This window comes from Lichenostomus cassidix, chromosome 11 (assembly GCF_008360975.1).
Source record: "Lichenostomus cassidix isolate B80296 chromosome 11, HeHo_3.0, whole genome shotgun sequence".
Lineage (NCBI taxonomy): Eukaryota > Metazoa > Chordata > Aves > Passeriformes > Meliphagidae > Lichenostomus > Lichenostomus cassidix.
In genome coordinates this window covers 1914768-1933167 of record NC_139492.1, presented here as the reverse complement: position 1 = coordinate 1933167, position 18400 = coordinate 1914768, and the positions used below count along the sequence as shown (strand labels likewise).

The 18400-nt window shown below is 49.6% G+C and overlaps 1 protein-coding gene across 1 annotated transcript in view; it reads right to left on the bottom strand.

Moving 5' to 3' along the window:
• Positions 1-18295, bottom strand: part of SLC7A5 (solute carrier family 7 member 5) — a 35386-nt gene extending 17091 nt beyond the window's left edge. Inside the window, exons 1-3 of the mRNA XM_085071389.1 lie at positions 16241-18295; positions 14329-16042; positions 3204-3329 (exon numbers count right to left, since the gene is read on the bottom strand). Of these exons, the coding sequence (XP_084927515.1) occupies positions 3204-3329; positions 14329-14911 (709 nt within the window). The 5' untranslated portion in view covers positions 14912-16042; positions 16241-18295. The remainder of the gene's footprint in view (positions 1-3203; positions 3330-14328; positions 16043-16240) is intronic.
• Positions 18296-18400: the final 105 nt, after the last annotated feature.

Sequence of the window (18400 nt, the reverse complement as noted above, 5' to 3'; positions counted from 1 at the left end):
TAGCTAGGAAATGCCTCTCTGCTCTCTTGTCTTTCTCCCTGGGGGTTATTTTGGTACTTCCCAGCCCAAATTATTTTGCTTGCCTTTTTTTTGAAGAAATGCTGCTGCCACCAAAAAGGTTCTGGAGGCACCACAGAGCAGAAATTTTACACCAGGAATCAGCCAGGAAAATGAAAACGGGACAATAAATAAAGAGACAATAAATCCAATCAAAATAATTCAATCAGAGCAGTGTTAAATTCTATTTCCCCCAAGTCCCAAAGGCCCAATTCCAGGTTTTTAAGCAGAGCTGCTGGTGAGGGATCACAGCAAGGGCTGGAGCTGCACCTCTGCTGAGGGCAGAGAAATTCCAGAAACCCCCAAGCATCATCAACAGGAAAAATATATCTGAAACATGCCTGTGATTTTTTAATTTTTTGACATCAGAACCTTTCCTGAACTTCCTCACCTGTAAGAGCATGTCCTTAAGGATCACCCAATTTTTTTTTTACCATTTCACTCGGTTTTTAAGGGAAGTTTTTAAGGTGCAGGTAGGAGAGGAATAACCACAGACCTTTGTGTCATCCAGTGCAAAAATATCCCTCAAACCTGCTGCCCAAACCTCCTCCATGATCCAGCCCCAGATATCCCAGGAATATGGCCAAAAATACCCAGCTGGACAGAGAAAAATTTGAGAGAGCTGGCGAAATAAGAAAACCAAAATAAACCTTGTTTTTGTAATTCTGGAGTGAAAAAAATAAACCCTCGATTCAATCTATACTGTAAATTATTTCTATTATTTAAGTTATTTCTATAAGTAAATTATTTAAGGAAGTTATTTTTTATTTATTTAATTATTTCTATTATTTCCAAGCTGAAATCAACTTTTGGAAAAGGCATGGAAGGAGTGATGGGAAACAGCTGCTGACAAGGACATCACAGGGAAAAGCTTTTTCCTGTGGGGCAAAATTGCCACCAAGTCCTTTGTCCTTGAGAGATTCCTGCTCCTCTGGAAACCAGGAAAAGAGCCAAGGAAAGGATAAAAAGAGAAAAAGCCAAGAGCTGAAGGTGGGAGGTCAATGCAGAGGGAGAGATTTCTGTGGAGGCACAGAAATTTCCACATTTGAGCAAAAAATGTGGTGTTGCTGCTCCGGTCAGTTTGTGGACATTGGGAACACAAAGCAGCAGTGGGAGAGGAACCAGTAAAACCAGTTCATTGTCCACAACATCCACAACAAGCCCAGGATGTCCCTTTGGAACAGCAGCTCAGACAGAGCACTGGGTGCAGATTTCAGTCCCAAACCAGCTGCCAGCTTGGCTGGATTGACCCAAAAAAATGCAGTGGAATGGGAACAGCAGAACACAAGGGCATGGAAATGTTGGGTTCTGTGTGGGACAAAGCTGGGTTTTCCCTTTGTCACTGAAAATAGGGGGTTTGTGCTTTCCTGCAATAAAAAAATAAAATAAAAACCCAATCTCTTGGTGTATTCCTGCTAAAAGCATGGAGCCAGCTGGGATGACTGGAAGGGAAATGGAGCAAGGTGCACAGTGCAGGTGGGAGCTGAGGAAAGGAGGCTGCACACTGCTCAGGACTGAGCAGAGAGCCTGGAAGTTCCCTAAGGACATGAATGGAATCCAGGCTGAATGCCAGCTGTGGCACAGGGACTCAGCCAGGCAGGAATGTGTCACCTGGGACAAGGTGGGAACCAGGATCTGCCAAGGATTGCACTCTGATCCAGCCTGGTTTGAGTGCTGGGTGCTCAGACAGGGAGAAAAAGCCTTTGCCTTCAGCTGTCACTGTCCAGAAACTGCTCTGGGATCTCCACACATTCCTCCCTGCCAGGTGCTTCAGCAGGAAAATAAATGCCACAGAATTCCCTGCCCTGCCAGGTCTGCAGAGCCACAAACACCTGAGACTCCAACAAACTTCAAAGGAAGTCAAACAACTCCTGGGACACAGGAGGGGAGGGTGGATTTTTCTTTTTTTCTTTTTTTTTTGTACCCAAGGCAGAAATCCCTTCTTGGTTACAGACAGAAGTCAAGGGAAATCTCATGGATTTACACCTGAGGAAGTAGGGAAAACAGTGGCTCAGCCTCCCCAAAAAAGAAAAAAACCAGTACATTCTGAAGATGCAAATTAAGATTATATCTGCAAACAAAGCCCAGTTGTAAAGATCTTCATGGTAAAATGTTAACCAACTGAAAGAGATTTACAGTGACTTATCCTTTTCCTCCTGGGAGAGAATAAAAAGGTTCAGCAGAGCAGGCTGGGGAGCTGGGCAGAGGGAGGAGGTGTATTTTGTGATAAGCCTCAAACAATGTCCCTGTTGAGTGTCTGCACTGAGCTGGAAGAAAATAAAACCTCTGACAAAGCAAGAAATTCTGCAAAGACAGCACTGGCTCCCAGAGCTGAGACAGGAATTAGAGACCCACGAGCACACAGACACCCCCTGTGCAGGGACAGGATTCCCTGGAGATTTTATCCCCTTTCAGCAAATAGAAACTGGACTGCTCCCCAAGAAATGTTTATTTCCACAAAACTTGCACAAAAAAGCCACACTTTGCTTTAACTGTGAGTTAATCATGTTTGGAACAAACTCAAGTGGGCTTGGAACAAACCATCCCCATGGTTTGAGAGGATTTTATGTGTGCATGAAGCAAACCAGCAGAACCACTAAAAATTTTGCTTTATCTTCCCATTTTTATCTCCTTTTCCAGGTGCCAGCTGAGAGTTCCAATCTCTCTGTGCCTCTCTGCAGCCCTGCCTGACCCAGGTGTCCCTGGGTGACCCAAAGCTGGCCTGAGCCATTCCATAGCTGGAACAGGATGAAGGGAAATGTGGAAGGGGAGTTTGTGGAAGGATTTGGGTGGCTGGGAGTGGTTTGCACATGCACATAATTCTCGGTGAGCAAAAGGCCACGCGTTACCAAGAGATTTCCGAGTGCAACAGCACCGAAATTTTCACTCCCTGCAATCCCAAAGGGAGAAGCCACAGCCACTGTGGAAGTGGGAAAGACCTGAAGTGGTTTCAGTAGCATGAAGCCTGACAGTGACAGAAATATAAAATCCCACAAACAAAATGCAAAACCCCAGCCCCTGGCACAGCTGGAAACATCTCTGAGAGAGAACAGAGGAGGTTTGCAAAGCTCTGAGCACTCAGGGCTGCACTCCTGGGCTCTGCACTCCCTGCACAGCCCCAGAAGGAGAAGAAAGCCAATACTCACCCCTGGCCAGCTGCACGAAGCCCAGGATGATGATGAGAGCCAGCGCCAGCAGCTTGGCAGCAGCGAAGGCGTCCTGCACTCGGGTGGCAGCTTTGACACTGTAGCAGTTCACAGCCGTGAGCAGCACTGGGGACAGGAAAAGGGACAGAGTCAGCGCCCAGGGGAACACTCCCAATGCACCAAACACCACCAGGAATCTTTCGATGGGATATGTGGAAGGAATTCCTGGCTGTGAGGGTGAGGAGGTGCTGGCACAGATTCCCAGAGAAGCTGTGGTGCCCCTGGATCCCTGGCAGTGTCCAAGGCCAGGCTGGAGCACCCTGGCACAGAGGAAGGTGTCCCTGCCATGGCAGGGGTGGAATAGGATGATGACCAAGGTCCCTTCCAACCCAAACCATCCTGTGGCTCCTTTTTGCTAAAACATAACCAGCCAGAGTCTCCTCCTAGAAGAGAAACTCGTTGAAAGCTCTGCAGCCTCACACTTCTCAGTCTCACCCTTTATTTGGGCAGTGAGTGGTTTGAACAATGCCTGTGGTCCTTGGGCCACTGGCAAACACTTCTGAGGGCTTGGAAATGAAAGGATTGACTGCATCCCCAGCCCCAAAGTGTTTGATTGTGCAATCGACCCCATTTAGTGCTGGTGTTGTGTGGAAACCCTTCAGGGATGTCAGGCTGAGCCTCCAGGACTGATCCAGGGTTATTTTACAACAATAGCACCCAGAAGGCTCTGGGAATGACCCTGCTGCAGGGAAAGGAGCTGTGCCTGCCCTGATCCTGACCTGGAGACAAACAGCACCTGCAGGTCACTGGGCAAGGTGGGAAGAGGAGCTGGAGCTGTGCAAAGCCCCATGCTCTGCCTTCTGGTTTGTCCCACTGCTAGTTTTAGGGACAGCTGTGGGGCTCCTCGGGATGAGAAGCTCCTGCTCCAAGTTGCCCTGTGGTTAATGCAACCACTGGGGTTAATTTCTGACCTTTTCTTGCCATATTTTACCCCCCCTCAGCTCCTCTGTCTCCAGTCCTGCCAGGCAGAGCACAGCCTCACCCAGGTCTTGTCCAAAGCCCCAGAGCTGCTCCTGGCTGAGCTTCACCTGCTGCAGAGGAAAGAACAGCAAAGCTCTGCTGCCCTCACAGATCCCTGACTATTTTAGTGCCCTGCTCCCTCCCCACAGCCTGCTCTTGTCATGGACACAGCAAATGGCACCCTGAGGGTGGCAGTGGCCACATGCTGGATGCCCTCCCTGCAGCCCAGGGACCCCTTGCTGTCCCCTCGCTGTCCCCAGCAGCTCAGGGAGGAGCAGATCCCACTGCTCCTGGAGCTGGAGGTGATTCCCTGCAGGATCCTCTCCCAAGGGGTCTCTGCCCTCATGCAAAGGCTCCTTCCCAGAGCCTGCAGCTCCTCTGCACAGGAGCCCAAAGCCTCCACCAGAGCCAAACAGCTGCTCCCCAAAACATCCCAATCCCTCTCTCCTGGGATTATGAGCTGGATTGGCACTCAGAGCATCTGATCCCAAAATCCCAGAGTGGGTGGGTTGGAAGGACCTTAAAGTTCCAGTGCCACCACCTGTCACAGCAGGGACATCTCCCACTATCCCAGGCTGCTCCAAGCCCCACCCAAGCTGGCCTCGGACACTTCAGGGATCCAGGGACAACCTGTGCCAGCATCCCAGCATCTGGTGGTTTTTGGGATCTTTCCCCCACCCTCCAATCTCCAGGATCCACTGCCATTCCAACACAAGAGCGTTTAAAGTGTGGAGAAGTGAGAGTTGGATATCTCAGGAAGGAAAGCACACAATCCAATCCACTCTTCAAGAGTGACAGCCACGAGTAAACAAGGAATTGGAGATGGATTTTGTATGGTGCCCTTGAAGCCCCTTTGGGAGTGTGGGTGAGATTGCCATGACCCTGAGCTGTTTTTGGGGAAGCAGAGCTGTGCTGGGGTCACAGCACAGCACGAGCTGGGCTCTGGCCAGCAGCAGGGGGAGGGATTGTGATGACAGATGTGCCACTGCACTGTCCCCGTGCCAGGGCCCTCCACCCACGCTGCTCTGGGAGATATGGGACAGGGACAGTCCCGTATCTCAGGCCTGGAGGGTTCCCTGGAGCAGCACTGCCTGTGGGGTCACAGCTCTGTCCCTGCTCAGGGGACAGCAAAGGGACACAGCAGACAGCAGGGAGGAGAAAATACAGCTCAGCCAAGGCACCTTACAGGGTCTGTGCCACAGGGGACAAGGAAACACAGGGAATGGCACCAGGAAAACTCCCAATCACCCACTGAGAGCACCTCCAGTGAATCCTACCAGGCATGGAGCTGTGGATCCAGGATTCCCTCACACCAGTGATTAGGATAAAAATAAATCTGCCCTTGTTTACAGAGGGATATTTAAAGGCTGAGCTCACCCATCTAAAACCATGCTGTGAGGACAGCCCTGAGAGGTGTGACAGTGACATTCCCTGCCCCGTTTAGGCATTCTGTGTCTGGGACAATAACTGCTTCACCCCCACTTCAGCACAGATTTTTGGGGGCTGTTTTCCATGTCCTGGCTCTGTACAGAGTCCCCTGGAGGGTGGCAGTGAAAATAAAAGGCCAAAGTTTCCTGCACAGTCCAAGTGTCTGTGTTCAGCCCCAAAATCCCACCGGTGCCAAACAGGCTCCTAAAAATGAGAAAGCACTTTGGGATCAGACAGTGAACAGGGAGGGGAGTTTCTGCCATAGTTGTGAGTCAGAGCCCTTCCAGTCATTCCCTCTGCTTTGCTTTTCCCACTTTACAGCAATATTTGTCTTTCCTAGAGGAGCATGGTGGAGTCACTCAAATACTTTCAACATAGGAATGGCCAAAAATCCCCCAGTCTCACCCATCAGGAAAAAATCCTACAGACACCACCCAGGATAAGAGCTTTTTCCATAAAACTCCAGGAGAAATCCCAGTGGCTGCTGAGTGTCTCAGGAGGCTGGGATTTCTCAGGGCAGCAGGTTTGATTGCTTTGATCCCAGATCCACGGAGGGGCTGCAGGATCCTCCTGGCAGTGCTCCCTCACCTCGGCTGAACCGCTCGGGGAAAAACACGGCAAAGCTGCCCAGCTCTGCCACAAATCAGGGCAGTGAGACAGAGATCAGGCTGTGCTGCCCTCATTCCTGCAGGGTTTTCTGAAGGCTCCAGGCCCTGTCAGACGGCAGCCAGGCAGAGCTCTGCAGTGACCCATCGGGCTGTGCTCAGCAATCATTCTAGGAACAAGGATTTCAGCATGATCTGACGTGGCACGGCTTGGCTGAGGCAGCAGCCCCTCTGCAAAGCTTTACATAATTGGGATAATAAGTGTTCGAAAGCTGAAGGCATGGCAGATGGAGAGGGGGGGGATTTTTCATAGAATCCCAGGCTGGTTTGGTTGGAAGGAGCATTAAAGCTCATCTTGTTCCAATCCCATGGCAGGGACACCTTCCTCTATCCAAGGCTGCTCCAAGTCCATTCCAGCCTGGCCTTGGACACTTCCAGGGATGCAGGGCCTCCCCACCCTCACAACAACAGATGCTTCCCTTCCATCTAATCTAGCTCAAATTATTTATTCCTTATCACTCTGGCAAGACAGATTCTGGTTTTTTGCTCTCCAGGTGCTGTTCATCCCTCCACCCCTCCAGGGCTGCTCCAGCCCAGCATCATTCCAGAGCAACTGAAGCCACAGGGGAGGCCAGAGGCTTTCAGAGAGAGGTCTGCCTTTCTCAAGACAACAGGATTCAATATTTCCCCTGTCTGGTAGCCCCTGCTGGCTTCAGGCATCTCACTGAACCTGCTCCACTAGCACTCACCTGCACAGCCAGGGAATTCCCCAGTCCTGATAGGAACAAGGACAAACTGATTAATCCAACACCAGGACTTCACACCCACAGTTCTCATTTTATGGTCACGTTCCTTTGAAGTTTCCTCCCCAGCTCCCTCCCAGACACAATTCCTAGATGACAACAGCAATAAACACCTCCAAAGCATGCAGAGATTGACTGATCAATCCCACCTAGAACACATCCATGATAAATGCATGGAACAACAGCTCCTGTGTGTCTGGAGGAAAGGCAGGATGGGGGAGAGCTGAGGTTTTGCCCAGAGCAAACAGTGGGAATGGAGCCTGACACACTTCTGATGCAACAGCCTGGGCAACATTCCTATAAAACAGGCAGGGCTGCAGCTTTCCCAGGAGAATGGAGTGGAGATGGAGTAAAAATCCAATTCCAGCTCCATATGGAACTGGCTGGGGGTGACAGGAGCTCAAGCCAAGACCCTCAGCAGCTTTTCAGGTTTCAGGAATGAGCACAGGAATTGCTGAGGTGCTGACACAGCTGCATTCACACTGCCTGTGGGTCACACACTTGCACAATGTCCCTTCTGTCCCTTATCCCACCTCCTGCAGGATTTTCCTGCTCCTGACCTGTGGTGCTGCCAGTGCCATTCCATGCACACCTCGGGATAAATGTGTGGAGCTTAGTGCCTTTAAAGGACTAAACTCATTAACTTGCTCTTAACTCCCCAGGCATTCCTGTTTGTAGAACTACAGGACCCAATGAAAATGCACAGCAAGTTGGGAACCTGTGGAAAAAAAGGGGACAACGAAGGGAAATCCCCTCCACCAGCTTCCCTGGCAGGAAAACAGGGGATATGAGCTGTTCTATCATGCATGACTGTAACTCCCATTTCCCAAGTGCCTGGCCCTGCACTGTAAGATGATTCTCCCATTTGCCATCTGCCAGTGCGTGATGATGATTTTCTCTCACACCAGAACAGCTCCAGCTCCTTTCCCTTCCCCATCCCACAGCACAGGCTGCTCCTTTCCCTCCTCATGCAGTGCAGGTGGAATGTAGCAGTTTTCTCTCCTGCCAGCCATGCTGAAAGCAGCTTTCAGGCAGAGACAAGACAAGCTGAGCCTGTGGCCACTGAGGAACAAATCTCAGGGATGGCAGAGCACATTACAGGCACAGAACTCTCCATGGGTTTTAGGGAATTGCTGCCTAAGCTCAGCAGAGCTTGGAAAAGAGTTACTCCACACAGGACAAACAAAGAATTAAGTTATACTGACGACAGTGGTTTAAACCCATGGGAAAATCAATTCACCAAAGCAAGAAACTCCACCAGGTTTCTATTCCAGTGGCTGGGATGCCACAGTGTCTCCCAAAAAAAAGTCTCCTCAGGTGTTTCCAACTGCACAGTCCAACATGGGACAGACAAGGTCACAGGCAGAAAACACTTCAGGGAATTTCAACTTGACAGGTATTGATTGAAGATTTTTGTGCCCTGCAAGGTGGGGAAGGGAAAAAGCAGAGGGGAAAACTTTGCAGATATTTCTTCAAGGGCAAATCCCTGGAGAAACTCAAGATCAGGGCAGTCAGTCCAGGAAAGGGAAGGGCCTGGGGGTACATGGGACTGTTGGAAACCACTTGGCCCCAGAGCAAATATTAAAATCTACTTACAATAATCAACATCCCTGGCAACACTTCCCAGCTCCCCTTTTATTTCTGTTCCCAAAACAGCACTCAGGGAATGGGTGCAACAACAAAGGAGGAGGCAAAGGCTGCCCTACCGAGGAGCTGTAAAAAGGGATCATCTCCCAATCTACCCTGAGACCAGGAGCTCTGGATGTCCCAGCAAACAGCCCCAGACACCCTGAATGTGTCAGGTTTATGGGACATCCCCATCCCTGTGGTGCCAACATCCCATAATAGCAGTGAGACATTCTGACCCAGGAAAACTCCAAAGGATTCCTCAGTGTTGGGAGAGGTTGGTCCCACCCGGAGGTAGGAGTTGCTGTTTTGTCTCCTTAGGAAGAAACTTGTGATTTACTGCCAAGGTTTCCAGAGGACATGACACAGCAATTCCACTAACAGCACATTTCACCACAAAATGCACAGAGAAAATATATGGAAAAGCTCTTTTTCTCTCTTTCTTCCATTCCCAGCAAATGAACTATCCCAACTGAAGCATCTCCTCTGCACTCAGCTCACAGAATCATCTTCCCAACACTCAGCAACACTTATTTTATGTGCACAGAATTCAGCTCTGCATCCCTGCTGGAATAAATGGTTTTCCTATCCCTTGGAATCGACCTCCTGGCCACCTCTGACACTGAGACTCTTGGAACACTCCAAACAAGTGATGCTGCTCTGAATGAGGCTGACCCTGAGGGGTTTTCCACAAAAACCTTCCCAGTTTGTTTATGCCAGGGGAGAGACTCTGAATGATCTCAGTGATAACAAAACTCATCCAAACACAATAACATTTAATGGGATAATTGCTGTGAGACTCAGGAAAGGGGTGCTGGCATTGCAGCGGCTGCTTGCTGTGTTTCAAGAGCCCTCCAAGCCCTCATTGATTTCAGGAGAATCCTGCAAGTGTCAGAGCCTGTTTTCATTAATGCTGCTCTAATTAAACACAGATTAAAAAAGCAGGGATTGCACAGACTCCTCTCCTTCCACTCCACTCCAACAAGGGCAATTTGCTGATGGAGATTTAGCTCCTTAATCCACCTTTCTGGAGGAGAAAAAATAAATCTTCAAAGCTTCACACCCAGCTTGTCCTGGCTGATTAATTAAGAGCAGCAATGCTGCAGGATGAATCCATCTCAGCCAGCCAGGCCTTGGGTGTGTTTTGTGTTTGCTTTTCACCAGTTAGTACCTGATGAGGTGAAAATCCACCTCTTCTTCCCTGCAACACCTGGCCAAAGAGCTGAGCTTGGCAGCTTGGAAGCAAAACCCTTCAAAGTCCAATAAAGCCATTCCTGCTTTCCACACCTGTGATTTCTGAGCGCAACGCTGACACTGAGTATTTCCTTCAGGACAATTTGGCAGCTGCTCAGGGCATGTGTTTGCAGCCTGGGTTGGATTCCCTGTGCTCCCAGGGTCCTCAGGAGTGTCAGGCACTTCCCCATCTCAAGTGCTCTCAGACATGACTCAGCTCTGCCCTGGCTGCTGCTTGTCCTTTCACTCTTTGGCTGCTCCTAACAAGAGAGACAAATGAGGAATTCATCACCATTCCCTGGGATTCAGAGTGCAGAAGCAGTGAAGGAAGTTTAGATAAATTATGAGGAAGATTAAAATTCCCTGGCTGTGCTGGGGTTATTCATGCCAGATTTGCATATTTAATTAACAAGTGAGACAAGGATTCAGAAGCAAACTATCAAACTGCTGATCTGACACTGAAGAGCAAGAATAATATTACATAGATATCATATTATAATAATACATAACACATGTAGAATATCCTGAGTTGGAAGGAATCCACAAGGATTATCGAGTGCAATCCCAGCTTTCCACTGGGGCAGATTTTATTGTCAGGAAATTAGGGAATGACAGAAGAAGCTGTGTGTGGCACTCAGGGTGTGAGGATGTGTGGGATGAACACCTCAGGCAGCTCCAGCCCTTGTCTCCCTGATGCACAGGGAATTCATTAATTTAATGTACCACAACCCAAATACCCGGGAAGGTCCCTCTGTGCAAGTGGGAAATGAGGAATATCCATGGCAATTGAACACTCTGCATCCCTGAGCCACTTCTGCAACATATATGGTGATTTTTTAATGATTTTTGTCAGGATTTATCAGTTTGAATCGGAGCAATGTTCACTCAAGTGGCAGCAGGATGTGAAAGACAACGTGAGCCACAGCACAGGATGCACAGCAACTGAATTCTTTGCGATGTCCAATATTGACATTGTAATGAAATAATCAAATATGCAAATTCAGGACCTAATTACTCCACCCACTATAGGAGGAGTAAATCTGGTTTAGATGAGATCAGGAGTGAGAGAATCCAAATTATTGCTGGGTTTGCACACAAATGCATAAACTCTGTTTCCTGAACTTTAAATCTTTGTGCTCCAAACACTTGGATGGACTTTGTGTTTGCTGTCCCTTGGCATTTACTGCTCTGGTTCATCAGTTTTAAATTATCAACCATCCAATCTCCCAGGTAAAGAAGATGCTCCAATTTCTGACTTACCCAAATGATCTGCAGCCTGGAAAGCCTTCAGCCAAATTTTTGGTGAACATGAAATGAGCCAGGCTAAGGATGAACCAACAGCTTGACCCATCCTGCTCCAGGAAGACTTCCCTGTAGTGAATTCCCACCCTTCATTTGGCAAACACCACAAGCATTCATGGTGCCTCATGAAAGAAGCCCTGCATACCAACTGCGTGTAGATTGCAATCTCCAGAGCAGAAAATACCTATTTGTAGTTAAATTCTCCTTGCCACCCACCTTGTTTTCCTCAGCACCTTCAAGGGAACAAAATTCCTTATTCCAACCGTTTTTCCCTCTCATTCAAGCCTGTGATTTAGTTTCAATTAATGCATTAATTCAGTCTCTCAAGTTCACGGTGGTAAACAGTGAACAACACATTATTTATTCAACTGTTCAACTGCAGCAAAGTGGAAACAAATAACTTTTGTTATTTCTCCTCTTACTACAAACTGTGTAGCCAAGTGCACTTCGTGTGGAGATACAAACTTTGCAAGGAAGAGAGCTGGGACTGTTCTGCAAGGCTGGGTTTTGGCTACTGGACTGCAACCCCAGCTCCCCAATTCCTCTGGTGCTTCCCAAACTGCTCTTCCCCTCTCTGAGGTACCTCATCGATGGATGTGCTACAGCCTGTGCACAAATAGGTCATTTTTTCTACTCTAGAGCTTTTGAAAGGAATGCAAAGTCCCTCCCTGGGCAGTCTGTGTTTGGAACAAAGCTGTTTGTTAGTCCACAAGAGTGCTGTGTGACTCCCTGAGCCCTCGGAGCAGATTTACTTCATTTATTGTTCCTGGGCCGTGGTGTGGTTTTGGCACCAGGGAGATGAAAAGCTGCTTCCAAAAATCAAAATTCCACAAATCAAAGCTGCCGAAAGCTGCCTTTGCTGAAGGCAATGCAGGATGAACAAACCTCTTGGAGCAAAGGAGACAACCCCGAATTTAACCCAAAGCAGAAACAAAACAAGAGCCAGCGGTGCAGGGGGGAGCAAAGTTTAGAGGAGAAACACATGGAAATGATGCAGATTTGGAGAACTCCAAACTCTGGCATTTCAGGATAAAGGTTCAGGAACAAATTCTGCTGCAGGGAAACTCCTAATTGCTACCAAAGGAAGGTTGGAGACATTTCTTGGAGAAGGATAAATGGGAATGAGAGTTGGCTTCAAGGAGTTTCATGCTGCCAATCCCCCATCAGTGACCAGATCCCAAAATGAGCAAATCTATTTAATCCCTGCATTGGGTTTTGATCAATAAAATGGGAACAGGGCCCAGTTTTGGGAATGATCCTGCAGATGAAAAGTCACTGATGGTTAGAAACATGTCCTCAAAGGCTTTGCCAGCTCCAGTCTGTGCTTGCACAGCAAAACTCTGCCATAAGGCAGCACCAATACCCTAAATTATGCCCTAATTCCTTGGTTTTTCAGCAAGGAACACAAATGCCATGGGCATCCATGCCCCTCTCCAGTGTGTCTCTGAGGAAACCACAGTGCAGAGTGGCAGGAAAGCTCGAAAATCCGATTTCCAAAAGGCAAGACACCCATCAGTAGAACTGTTTCCTAACTTTGTTACAGCTTGCTTAGTTAAATGACTACATTTCCCTAATAAACACGCTCCACGCTGTAAAAAACCTGGATGGAAATCCACATGCCTGCCTAGGTATATTCCTTTATATTCTGAAAATTTCACCTGAGGACTGAGAAGTTTCAACCTTGCCTGAAGAAAGCACAACCCACTGCCCTGCCTGTTATCAATCCCGTAATTAGCCATATAATTTATCTCCCAAAGCCTGGGTCAGGCTGGGTAGGAAGACATTTCCAGACAATCTATCTTCCCATAACGACCATGTGCTGCAGCTTTGGGATTCCTGAGATCCTCAGGGAGGGAAGGAATCTCACACAATCCTCTGGGAAAGGGCAGCACGAACCAGCAGCCTCCTCTTCAGCACTCAAAATGCAAAAATACAGGTTACCTGGCTGTACTTTGGTACAGTGAATAAATGCTTTATGAAGCCCTCACCAAAATTATATTCTCTCCCAATAAACATCTTTATAAAGGCATTAAATTCTAGTGGAGCAGAAGAGATTGAATGGGAAACGAGAAGGGAAAAGGCAGGACATGGTCCTGTATTTGAAAGATGGGGAATTTGGATGGGGTGACTTTGCAGTCACCAGAGGAATGGAAAACAGGATTTGAGCGGCAAAACTGCAGACCCCAAAACAGCCGAGAGGTGACAAAAACTGCATCAGGAGAGAGATGTGTGTGCCCAAAAATCTGTGAGCCCTGGCAGAGATCCGTGTGCCCAGGCTGGCATCACCAGCCCACCATGACTGAACTTCTCTGCAAGGCAACGCCTCACGAGACAGAATGTTTACCAGCAAAAAAACCCACAAAAGCAAGTTTTGAGCACGATGTCAGTGCACACACGGCCGGCAGATATCTCACAGCTGGTGCTGAAATCAGCTCAGGGCGCGTTCAGCACCAGTTGCTGGTGACAGATAATTGCTCTCCTCACCCCAATCGCACATCAACGCCCAGCCGGCACTGCAGAGCCTCTGCTCAAGGGGATTTTACCCTGCCCGGGCACAAGAAATCCACCCGGGCTGGAAGCACAAGAAATCCTATTTCTGCTCCCAGAGAAAAAGCATGCTGCATTTATCACATGCTGCTCGTGGCACTGTCAGGAATCAGAGAGCCTCACTAGCCCACAGCTGGCATTTGGGGATTTTTTTTATCAGTTTATTAGGGATGGAGTCACATTTTCTAATAAGGCTATTCAAAATAGCCCAAAAAAATCCCCCCATACGGAGCCAGCATTGCACAGGAAAGATGGTGCAGATCTTTCCGGGAGGGTGATGGTGAGTGAGGAACCACGTGGAGTAGGACAGCGGGGAGCTGGAGAGGTCACGGAATCATGGAATGGCTTGGGTAGGAAGGGAATTTGAAGCTCATCCCATCCCATGGGCAGGGACACCTTTCACTACCCCAGGATGCTCCAAGCCCTGTCCAACCTGGACACTTCCAGGGATCCAGGGGCAGCCTGTGCCAGGGCCTGACCACCCTCCCAGGGAAGAATTCCTCCCCGATATCCCACCGCACCCTCCCGCCTGTCAGCCGAAAGCCACGAGCGGCTACTTACGGACACACAGACAAGCCACCAGCTTGGCAGCCTGGTCTGGCACGGGGCAGGTGGGGAAGATGGGCTTGAGCAGGTAGGTGGCGAAGACCAGAGCCACGATGTACTGCGAGGAGGGCCGGATGATGAGCAGCTCTATCCAGAGCTTGAGGAAGGCGGGCAGGGAGCCGTACACCTCCAGCATGTAGGCGTAGTCCCCGCCGGACTTGGTGATGGTGGTGCCCAGCTCGGCGTAGCACAGAGCGCCCACGATGGAGAAGGCGCCGCACACGGCCCACACCACCAGCGACAGCCCCGGCGAGCCGGCCTCCCGCAGCACCCCGGTGGGCGTCACGAAAATGCCCGAGCCGATGATGGTGCCCACGATGATGGCCACGCCGTTGAGCAGGGTGATGTTCCGCTGCAGGGTCACCCCCTCCGCCGAGGCGGCGAGCGACGGCGAGCGGGCGCAGCCGTTCTCCTGCGCCGGCTCCAGCATCTTCTCCATCGCCTGCTTCTCATCCTCCTGGCCCAGCGAGGCGGCCGAGCCGGCGGGGCTGCGCTTCTTCACGGCGCTGCCGGCGGAGCTGCCGCCGCTGCCGGACATGGTGGCGGAGCGCGGCGGAGCGGCAGCGCCGCCACCTTCGGCCGCCCCTTTTGTTCCGGCGGCGGTGGGCGGCGAGCGCGGCGGGGCCGGGCTCCTTTCCGGGGGGAGGAGGGGGAGGAGGAGGAGGAGGAGGACGGCAGGAGGAAGGCGGGATGGCGCTGCGCCCCGGATCGCGTGGCGATCGCTCGGTTCCCGCTGCTCCGCGCTGCTCAGCGCCGCATCTCTGCCGGCGCTGCCCCTCCGACCTCCGCCGGCGCCAAGAGGGGACAAAAGGAGCCACCCCGCACCCCTGCCACTGCCCAGGGGACAAAATTCGCCAAGCGGCCACCCCGCACCTCCGGCACATGCTCGGGTGCAGGGCGCGGCTCTGTGCTAGCAGCTTCTCCCCGCATGCTGTGCTCCTACAGAGTAGGGCCGTGTTCCTATAGAGCAGGGCTGTGTTCCTATAAAGGAGAGCGGATCCCTGTGTGTGTCCAAACCCGCAGCTCGTGCCTCTCCAGCTCCTCCAGCCCCACCCTGCCGTGCTTTTCCATCCCGAATTCCCCAGCCCAGGGAAGGCCCGGCGCTGCATCACCTGCAGCTCTGCAGAGGCGCTGCAGGAATCAGAGCAATCAGCCCCTCGTGTCACACACCAAAATGGCCAAAAAGGCTCCTCTGCAAAATAAATAATTCACCCATCTCAAAGCTGGCAGATGGCTAAGTCACCAAAAATGCGTGTTTACAAAACGTAAAATGATTTTTTGCAAAATATAAAATAATTCACGGATCTGGCAGTCGTGCAGGCAAAAAGGGCAATGTCTGCCTCACTGAAGGCAGAGGTTGTGCATTCAGGGATACTCTTTTGGTACTACAATGATTTCTAAGGAGCCAATGCTTCAGCCAATTCAGACTCCCTCTTATCCTGGTGGGATAGGAGAGGAGCTCAGAGGCTGCAGCCTGGAAGCTCTGATTCCAAACATTCCCACTGAGGGTGGAAGTGGTACCTGTGAGGAGCTGCTTCCCAAGCTCCAAAATCCCAAGGCTGGTTTCCATCCTCCTGGAGCAGCCTCCTCTGGGCACGTTTCAGACAGGCAGGAGGTGGGATGGAAGGTTTTCTCCAAGAGAACTCCCGGAAAACATGAGATCAGCTTTCTGAGGGGGAAAATGCACATTTCAGTAACATTTAATTTCCATCATGACCACTTCCAGCCATTCCAGGGATCCCAACCAGCCCGAGCCTTGGAGCACTAATCCAAACCTGACATCTAGTGGCTGCTCAGGGGCTCAGAAATCTGCTGCTGACTTCATGTAAACACCAAGATTTAGGCAGAGAGCAAAGACAAAAATTACCTCGGCACCGAGCATGGTCCTCCAGTTTTCAAAGAGAAATGGGATCCTGAAGAGACTGGAAAGACTCTGACAATTAATTGAAAATAAACAACAAAACATTTATCACGTTATTCTGTAACTCCAAAAGCCTTTCTTTACCTTCAGTTCAAGATTAGAAGCAATTTTTCTAACTGCCTTTGATGATTTATCCCAGGTAAAATGTTCACAGGACCATGAAATCAGAAAAAGATCCAGATACTTACAGTACATGGCATTGTCTTTGTGTCAGCCTTGTTACATCAGGATGGGGCAGACAGGATTGGGATTAAAATAAAATATTTGCTTCAGGTGTTTTCAGATGAAGGCTCAGATTTAGTTATCTATTGGGGGAATAAATTCATTTATCAAGGGATTTGCTTCTCCAGTGCTCCAGGCCAAGCTCCTCAAGGCCAAGAAGTGAGATGGAACCAGGATCTCTGGAGTTGGAAGGAACCTGCAGGGATCAAGTCCTACTCCTGGCCCCAAGAATCCCACCAGGATTGGATTTTACACCTGACATTAACCCACACAGACATTTCCATGAACTCCCACAAGAATGGGACTGACTTATCCTGTTTGGATTCTTCCAAAAGGGAATTTCTGCACAGACTCCCAGCTAAGAACCTGGAAATCCCAAGCTCCAGAGGCAGTGGAGCACCAGCACCAAACTGCCCTATTCCAAACCAACCACTCACTTGACTCTCTTGCAAATTAATCAAAAGTTAATTCTGCAACCTTTCTTTTCCATTTGTATTCCTGAGAAAACACCATCCTGGCGTGAGGGTGTGTTCCCAGAGTGCTTGATATCTTCAAAGCACTTCCCAAATGCCAAGTGTTGTTATCAGCCTGGCCCAGGACATTAGCTCTCCTCAGGCCCCCAAGTTATTCCGCAGGATCTTTGAAGACTATTTGATTATCCAATCAGTTCTCCATGTGCTAACACTCAGAGTTTGGCACATCAAAAGGGAAGAGGGAAGGAATGATTTGTCAGGAGGACAAACAATGAGCAGGAGCAGGAGCAAATTGGCCATTTGTGTGATGGGGATGTTTTTAACCAGCTGTTGGCAAAGCTGCCTCCATCCAACCACCCTGCTGGCAGCAAATCCCTTATTTCTCCAGCAAACACCTCAGCTGTGCTGATAAAGCTCAGAGCTGCTTTTCCTGGGGAAATGGAAGTGGTGGCAGCTTGTAGAACCCTTAAATAATCCCAAGAGGAGCGCTGGCCTCACTCCCAAGCTGTGCCACTCTCCCTCCAGAAGAAAATGGGCTGCCCACCCACCAGCACAGTTGGGGAGCCTTCTGTAAAGATAATCTGCAATTATTTTAGGGGGATAATCAGGAATGTAAACTCCTGTTCTCCTATGAAAAGAAATTTGTTTGGATTAATCCAGCTAAACAAAAGCTGTCTGTGTGACAGCTGGACTCCAAGCATGGCTCAGCAGAGACAGAAAAATTAATGCTTGTTCACCCAATTTTCATAGAATCATGGAATGGTTTGGGATGAAGGGACCTTAGAGCTCGTGCAGTTCCAACCCTGACACCTTCCACTGTCCCAGGTTGCTCCAAGCCCTGTCCAGCCTGGCCTTGGACACTGCCAGGATCCAGGGGCATCACAGCTTCTCTGGGAATCTGTGCCAGGGCCTCCCCAGCCTCCCAATATCAAATCCAAACCGACTCTCATATCAATTTTTAATTGATATAAATAATTTAAATTACTCAAGGGGATTTTTAGGGTTGTTTGATAGCATTTTTGCAGCCATAAGCACCAAGTCCCAAGGCTCAGTTTTAGCAAGGCCATTGAGAGGACAGAGGAAGAAGCTCAGCTGACAGGTCCAGCTGAATGGGCAGTGTCCAGTGAAGGAGTTCAGCAAAGATCCTCCAGCCCTGGAATCCTGCTGGAGATGCCTGTGGTATCTAACTGGATGGAATCAATCATGAGACATCCTTCCATCAGCACAGCAGCACAGAGGGGTCATTGTGCTCTCATTATAACACAGTTCAGCAGAGTCTTTCAGAGCCTGGAAGTATCACAGACCATCTGACAGCTGAGCAGACTCCACTCCTAATGAACTGGGTCATTCCCAAAGAGGAATTCTATTCTTTTCTTGACAGGAAATCTGATTTTTTTTTTTTTTTACTTGA